The sequence below is a fragment of the Durio zibethinus genome, chromosome 22, assembly GCF_047325235.1.
Source record: "Durio zibethinus cultivar Kanyao isolate XHJ-2024 chromosome 22, ASM4732523v1, whole genome shotgun sequence".
Classification (NCBI taxonomy): Eukaryota; Viridiplantae; Streptophyta; class Magnoliopsida; order Malvales; family Malvaceae; genus Durio; species Durio zibethinus.
This window is the reverse complement of record NC_143183.1, coordinates 7,228,546-7,236,830: the sequence shown is the minus strand read 5'-3', so window position 1 is coordinate 7,236,830 and position 8,285 is coordinate 7,228,546. Positions and strand designations below refer to the sequence as shown.

The window sequence follows — 8,285 nt, the reverse complement described above, 5'->3', positions numbered from 1 at the left end:
TTCATTTGTTAGGTTTAAAAATCCACAGTTAGTGTATCAAACAATTTTTATATAAAAATAATTTAAAAATTTATGAATTTTATCTGAATGTTTAAATAGAATTTTTGAAAATGTTCAGAAAAAATAATTTCTTCTAAATTTTTTTTATTTTTGAAATATCCATAATTCTTGCTTTGAATTTGGCACTGCTTTGTTGATAACTTATGTGTGGCTGAGTCATTAAAGTTGAGCAATTTGTATACTTTTGGCAGGCTGCTGAGGAGATGATCTTCTATTTTTTCATAGAAAAAAAAATTATTCAAAATTCGAAGAAAGCCGAGGAACGCAAAGGACTGCCCCACCCTTTTGAAAAGAAAAAATAATAATAATAATCAAGAATCTTCAACGAGTAAACATAAAAAATATCCATTAACAGAAGATAGTTGATAAGACCATTAATTCTAATTTACAAGACAATCCATTTGAGAACAACATTTGACAAGCCCTTTATTTACAGGGATCTTCCCTAAAAGCCTAATTAGAAAAAGGGCAAAAACCATCCCTGCGAATGAGCTGACAAAACCAAATTGCTTTGCAAAATGCCTGCATTAGACCTTCAAAGCAATCTTCTGAGCAGCAAGTGCTTCAGCTTCAAGTGTTGGCTCATACAATATTGTAGTTTCTGCCAGCAAAGATGTCACAACATAGGGGTCCATGTTCGAAGCCGGGCGCCGGTCTTCCAGGTAACCTAACAAATGAACAACGAAACAACAACATTATGAAGTTTATTATCAACAAATTAGAGTACTTAACATCCCTTTCCAAGATTTGTTCAAAAATTTTATTGATGGTAGTACCTTTTCCATTCTTCTCAGTGTCACGCCCAACTCGGATTGAGCAACCACGATTAGCCACTCCCTGCAAGTTGAAATATAAGAAATTTAATGAACGCTAATGAAAGTATTTAAAGTTTCCATGGCTTCCATTACTATGAATGGATATCTCATGAAACATACCCAAGAAAACGTGTTAATGTTGGCGGTTTCATGCTTTCCTGTCAATCTTCTCTCATTTCCTTCACCATAGGCACTAATATGTTCCTTATGGCGAAGCGATAAATTCAAGATTGCTTTCTTTATAACTTCAAAGCCTCCATCTTCCCTCATGCTCTTTGTACTGTGTTAAGAAAATTTTATTGTTGTGAATAAAAGTGCTTCTATATAAATTTACAAAGTTTGCTACTGAAACTAAGAAAAGTCTGGAATAAGTACCTGTAATTGGTGTGGCATCCAGCACCATTCCAGTCTCCCTAGCAACAGAAAGGAGAATTGAGCAACGCTCTGATGGACTAATAGTAAGAACTGAACATCTCCGAATTAATGTAACATTACCTCTATTGGTTTAGGATCTAGGGAGAGAACAACGCCAGCTTGTTCAGTGATTCTCTGTAAGAATAGAGAAAAAAAACATTGGTAAGTTATTCAAAATTTCAACTTTCAACAAGAAAAGGGTGAACAAACAAAAATTGATACACTTATTCTTGATTAATTGACATCTATATAAGGGTGATCAATGGCAAAGCCTCCACAAAACTATAGCCAAATCATAAGGAGAAGAAATACCTCAAGAATGTATCTAGAACACCAGATATGATCCGCAGCATCAATACCAACACTTGGGCCAACTTGATACTCCCACTGCACAGTAATTTACAAAATCAAGTGGTGATAATTAATGAACAAACAAGCATGACTGCAACAATACATTTTCATTAGCTAGATGAGAAGGCCTCGAAGGCAACAGACCTGGCCTGGCATAACCTCCCCATTGGTGCCACTAATGTTAATGCCGGCATATAAACAAGCCTTGTAATGAGCATCTGAGATGTCACGCCCAAATGACTTGTCAGCTCCAGCTCCACAGTAATAAGGACCCTGAATTTCGCATCAAAGAAGCATGTTCATATATAAGCGCATGCAAGACTATATTATTACATCATGAATTTACAGACCTCTGCAACTGTTTTACCCTCATAAAAATTGAGTTATATTATTACCTGAGGACCAGGGTAGCCTCCAACAGGCCAACCCAACGGCCATTTCACATTTTGCTGAAGTAAGGTGTACTCTTGCTCAATCCCAAACCTGAACAGAAAGGCACAATCACATGAGGACATTTCCTTTTTTAATCCGCATAAGAATCAGTGCTGCAAAGAATGGTTTCACCTTGTGTGGCAATTAAGGAATTTGATTTGGACTTTGGTAAATTACTCATTAGGCATTAAAAGGAAATTGATGATGATAATAATAGAAATAAAGCGATAATGAATGCCAAGACAGAATAAAAGCAAACATAAGATTACAATTTAATTCTCAAATAATCCAACTTTAAGCAAAAGAATGAGACAGTCGAAATAAGGTAATTCGTACCATGGTACTTCACCTACCACCTTCTTGTTACTGAAAATCTCAGCAGCTCTGTGGCGCTTGTTTGTGGGAATGGGCTCACCAGCTGGTGTGTATGTATCACAAATCACCTTTGTAAAACACATAAGAAAATATTAACTTCACTATATAATTTAGTTTACAAAACTTTCAGTTAAAACAATTAACTAGAAAATTTTAATTACATGTCTTGGATGATACTCACCAAGATATTGTTACCTCCCCGGAAAGGATCCTTAAAAATTGCTTGAGGGCTGGATCGAGTTTTCAGTCAAATTGGTGTTTTGATGATAACAAGCAATAAAGAAAGTTTTACTTTTCTTTTAAAAGGTCTTACTATAAAATAACTTCACTATCATCACCAGGTGCTTGTCCGGTGCTTGATCCATCATAGTTCCACTTGGGAAGTTCAGAGGGATGTTCAACTGGCTTTGCTATTGTCTGCAAAGTGTATGAGGCCCAAAGAAACATAAGAAAAACCTAAACACCCCATTGAAAATTACACAATTTTAGTTCTAGTATTTTTCTTACCTTGGACTTGCTACGCAAATCAATTCCACCGCCTCCTATCCTGTTCGATACAGAAACAGCAGTGATTCAGGTATGATCACAAGAAAAATTACCACCTTTAATCTAATATTTGAACATCGGTTTCAGAATTGCTTATCCAATTACTTAACCATTGCATTAAGAAGAAAAGTATTATTTGAAACATAGATTCATGTGTTAGCAAAGATGATGTACCAAATATATTCAGCAATGATCTGTTCAGTGTATGGAGTGATGTCCATGTTTAGTAGCTTCTCAAGCCTGTTGACGGTGCTGTTTTCAGACTGCAAGGCAAGCACACTAAATTTGCCAGAGCTTTTAGCTGCTCCTTGCTTGTTTCGTTTCAATAACAGAGAACTCCACATTTTTGTCGCAATGGGACTTCCATAGGTCGAGGTCTTAGGTAGCCTCATCTGCCATTGAGTTGAGGGTGCTAAAATCTGTGCCATTTTTCCCCTTCTCCCAACTGAGAAATCAAAACAAGTGTAAAAACTACTTAAACCTCAACATATTAAACAAAAAAATGGTATCGTTTATCATCCTGTTATGTTGTGATAGAGTTGAGAAGATCTATCAGAAAATACACTAATAGATTAAGCAAAACTCAAGGCCTTCAAATATAACAGCAATAGCATAGAATCAAATTTTGATTGCAGATTACGCAACAAGGAAAGACCTTACTCTCGCCAGCATAAGGGCTACTACTAGATCAAATTGTAGATTTAAATGACACCTAACTTTCTACCAAGCATGGTATTCATTAAAGTTTGTACAAGATCACAAAGGATGAAATGAACTCTTGATAAGTACATAAAAGACCACTTTCTTCATCTGTTCTCTGCAGTGAATTATCATGTTCAGATTAAATCCCGGACAGCAACCAAATGACTGTCTTAATACAAAATTGTTTAGCAAATAAGTAGTACAAAGCAAAGAATTTATATTCACTATCTCTAGCTTTATGGATCATGCACAAGCCTTGATGGGGAGCTAGACCTAGTGATTTTGCTCCCTCCTTAATTGATGGGGAGCTGCTAGTCTGAAACTCCAAATTTCAATCACTCATTCTTTATCCACAGGAAAAAAAAAAGCCCTTCTTTCAATGAGCGAAAGGTTCACAGGGGAAACACATTAGATTTATGGAATCCAACAAGGTTGGAGCCTCCAATTGCACCGTCCTTTCAGTTTTTCATTGGAAGGAAAGGATTGACTCATTGGAACCTTGGGCAGTCGACTCTCATATCTAGTACAGTCAACTGCCTTAGTGAAAATTTGAAAAAATAAAAGAATTTTCAATTATGAGAGTCTACTGCCCTTGGTTGGGCAATGGACTGTCATGTCGAATCTCATTGTCCCCGGTGTTTGGGTCCAAGCTAATTTAGACCATTAATTTTAATTTCATCTCTGCAGTATACAATTTGATAATTATAATAACTAATCTCACCTTTATCTTTATTTTCAATCTTATTAGAACCAGTCTATCTTTCGTCCAAACGGACCCTTAGAGGTTGAAAGTTGAAACCTTATTGGGCAAAGAGAGATAGGGAATGTAAGCGAGATCTGAAATAGAATTTACGTGCATAACTGAACATATACACAGTAATGTGAATTTGAAAAATACTACTACTAAGTACTTACTCGGGTAGGGTAGACTTGTAGAAAATGTGACCAAATAACTATATTTGGTATGCACCATAAATAATGGAACCTCACAATCATATCTCATTTCATTTATCATTGAAACAGATTCTGGTATATGCATGATCATTTTGCAGAAAGGCATTGGATACTTATTTGCCTCAAGTCAACCACAAGATTTTAAACCATGATAGTCCAAATCCTTCTTACTTCCTGACATGAAATGCAGAGAAACTAACCTGGGAACTGCTTGAAAATGGCCGGAGCAGGAATCGGAAAGTGTCTTGCCGGGATTACCTGTAGAAGGAGAACGAAAGAGAGAAAAAGGGAGAGTGAGTGAATGACCAAGCAGGCTTATTTTATGGCAGAAAAAAGTCTAGTAAGTGGTTGATAGAGAAAAGGAGTTGTTGGCTTTTCCTAACCAGATAGGGGTGTGTTATGAGTGGAGGAAATTAGAGTTTGGTCTCTTTGGTGCCACCAAGAGAAGCTTGGACTATACTCAAAATTTTCAGATAAGGTATTTCTCTCTCTGAACCTCAACTTCCATGGAAACCTGATCGATCAATTATAGACTATAGCAGAAAAAACTTTTAAATGTCATTTGAGATAATAATAATGATGATGATGATGATCCCAATGTTCATTCAAGGCTTGATACTTGTCGCAACTACATCTTAGAACAAGAAACAACGTTGACATTATTATAAAATAAACAAATCGGTCTTTGGTGTTGGTACTATGCATTGTAGTTAACTTATCCGTGCATTTCACCTAAAATTATATAAAAATTCATCACTTACAAATACAAATATTATGTAAAATTTTAATAAAACGTTATTTTAAATTATAATTGATTAATTATAATATTAATAATCATAAAAGATATGCTGGTAGCTCTTGTCCCTCAAGTTCTCGGTGTCCTGCCTCGGTGCTTCTTGGCCCACATTCTAGGTTCTATAAATTTATTCTCTAATTGTTATAGCTATAAGAAAAAAAAAAAAATAGAAAAAGGCATTAGAACTAAGAAAGTTTTTTAGGAAAATAGTTGTAACATCTAATCTCATTAATGTTAGGCAAACTTTTTTTTTATTACACTATTATCTTAATTTTTATGAATATTATTTGGACTTTAAACCACAAACTTTATTTAATAAATTTTTAATCCCATGCACTTATCACACTATCATCGATATTTAAAGAATTAAATTATTTTACTATTAATTTTAATTTTATTAACGTAATTTCAATCTTATTAAATTATCAATTTTATCATTATGATTATTTTTAATCTCATTATTATTAATAATCTAATCTCGCTCTTATACCAAAAGAGGCTAAATTCTTATCAATACATTAACCACCAAAAAAGGATATTGTTACATGAACTAATATTTCCCAATGTTACGTGTAGTTCATTTGACAGTTGAGTATTACTCTTTTGTTTAATTTTCCAAACTCCAATCATCCAAGGCTTTGAGAAGCAATTGTTGTGATGGCAGATAACGAGAGTTACAAACTGACAATGGGCAATGGCATTTGCACTTTTGGGACCAATAGACAAGGAATCTGTATGCAGATGCACAAGTCCAAGTTTCCCAGCTTTTAACCCTTTAGATCTGGTGGCTCAGGATCTCACACCAATTGAGTTTCTAATTTTTCTACAGAAAATTCCAAAGCTGTCTAATGAAATTAGGGCCAATGATTTATCTCAATTCCTTGTAGCCATGGATTTGTTCTTAGTTTGATCCAATAATTAACTCCCATTATAAAATACAAGTCCTTTTTTTTTTTTTTTTAAGTAACATGATGTTCTTTGTTGATTCATAATTAAATCAACGTTGCTTTTTAAAATAAAAAAATTAAAATTTAATTCATACAATTATTTTTAAAATTATCATTTTAAAATTTGAATATTAACATATAAAATCCACTTCTTTATTCTAACATGTAACCTTCTTTTATATAAAAAAAAAGGTTTTCCATTTCTCTTTTAATGTATGCATTTATAGACATGATCAAACAGGAAAGATGAGTTAAAACTTGAGTCATATGCATCCATTGATACGCAATAATTGCCAAATCAAAGTTTGATTATTAAGAATAAAATCTAGATTTTAGACATCTCATTTTCCAACCACCAATGAAAATTAAGTTTAATTCACAATCTTAACTTAGAAATCCCATCCATGGATCTAAGGCTAAATTTGCACAACTAAACTTCAGATTCTAAGAAAATTTCTTCTGATGGGAGAGCATTTGGTTTAGGATATCTTATATTATTTTTAGGAATAGGACTTTTTACCTACAAAGATTATAGTAATATATCATACTTAGTTTGGTTCATCATGGCGTACGTATAACATTGTCGTGTATATTTGGTTAGGAATATCATTTTTCTAAATCCATAAAATGAAAGTTGTAGAGTTTTGAGAGCAAGAGAGTTTTGATTTTTTGATTTTATTTATTTTTAATTTTATTTTTATTAGATATTTAAAAACTTTTAAGTCTTTAGTTTTTTATTTTTATTTTTATTTTTTTAAAGATAAGTTATGTTAAAAAAAAAATCAATGAAGATAAAAATGATAAAACAATCCATATCTTTTTTTTTTTTACTTTTTAAAAATAAATTATGTAAGAAAAAAGTCAATGAAGATATTAATAACAAAACAACACATATCTAATTGGTTTTCAAGCGTTCTAATCATATATGTATATTTTTTATTAGGGATCTAATCAATAATTTTTTAAAAAAATAAAGATTGGATCAAAAACAAATTTATGGTGTTCTACCTTACCTTGAATATATATAAATTAAAAGTTGTAGATTTTAGAAGAAGAAGAGAGTGTTCACGTGGCACCCAAATCTTTTTTCAAAAATTTATTTTTTATTTTTTTCCATTTTTAATAGCTTATAATATATATATATATGTATTATATATTATAATAATAAAGCCATTAGAAATTTAAAATATTATCGAGGTCAAAATTTATCATTATCTATGATTCTTGAAACAAGTTTTTTGATAATTGGTTCTTGAGACAAGTTAAATTGAAAGGATACAATAAAAAAAAAAAAAAGATGGTGGATCCTTTATCCATACAAATACCTATATCCCCACCGTTTGATTCCTTTCTTTGTTTAAAAGTTCTTTCTTTTATTTATCATTATATCAAAATAAATGAAGTTAGTGGGAAAGGATGAAATTATAAAAGTTGGTGGGAAAAGATGAAAAGATAGAGGAATTGGTGTGAAAGGTACAAATACCTATATCCCAAATATTTTATGGATAAGCATTTATTTTAAGGCTTCAAAGCCATTTTCTTTTTCTCCTTTTTGTTTGAATTTTTGAAATATAGTGGATTTCCATCTTTGGTTGCATGTTTGCCAATTCTTCGATATGCCAACACATTTAATGACAATGTGTTTCAATCTTTTTGCTAGCTCTTAACTTTGACTTTAAAATTAAACATTTAGGTAAAACATTTTTACTTTATTTTGATTTATGTTAATGCATATCATGCCAATGGGACCTATTTTTTAGAATGCTTGCAGAATAAAGTTTGGATATCTTTATTGGTAGTTTCCTTTAGCGCCATATTGGTATCCTTGTCAGATTCTAACTTCATCTCATTACCCTTCCCTTGAAAGCATCTTCGTCCCCAAGGATCAAAAAG

General features: G+C 32.4%; 1 protein-coding gene across 3 annotated transcripts; it reads right to left on the bottom strand.

Moving 5' to 3' along the window:
* Window positions 1–380: 380 nt before the first annotated feature.
* GS2 (glutamine synthetase 2) lies at window positions 381–5,291 on the bottom strand. Of its 3 annotated transcripts, XM_089751269.1 has the most exons (15): window positions 5,033–5,291; window positions 4,850–4,907; window positions 3,168–3,438; window positions 2,955–2,994; window positions 2,761–2,864; window positions 2,629–2,677; window positions 2,409–2,515; window positions 2,036–2,123; window positions 1,785–1,913; window positions 1,602–1,676; window positions 1,371–1,424; window positions 1,251–1,288; window positions 996–1,155; window positions 837–897; window positions 381–727 (listed from the first exon to the last, which is right to left on the bottom strand). In XM_089751269.1, the coding sequence occupies exons 3-15, from the start codon at window positions 3,419–3,421 to the stop codon at window positions 588–590; spliced, it is 1,299 nt and encodes a 432-aa protein (XP_089607395.1). In that variant the 5' UTR covers window positions 3,422–3,438; window positions 4,850–4,907; window positions 5,033–5,291; the 3' UTR covers window positions 381–587. The 3 variants fall into 3 exon arrangements, with proteins under 3 accessions (XP_089607395.1, XP_022761053.2, XP_089607396.1); XM_022905318.2 differs by lacking the exon at window positions 5,033–5,291 and having other exon boundaries at window positions 4,850–4,990; XM_089751270.1 differs by lacking the exons at window positions 4,850–4,907; window positions 5,033–5,291 and adding an exon at window positions 4,417–4,494.
* Between the last annotated feature and the right edge of the window lie 2,994 nt (window positions 5,292–8,285).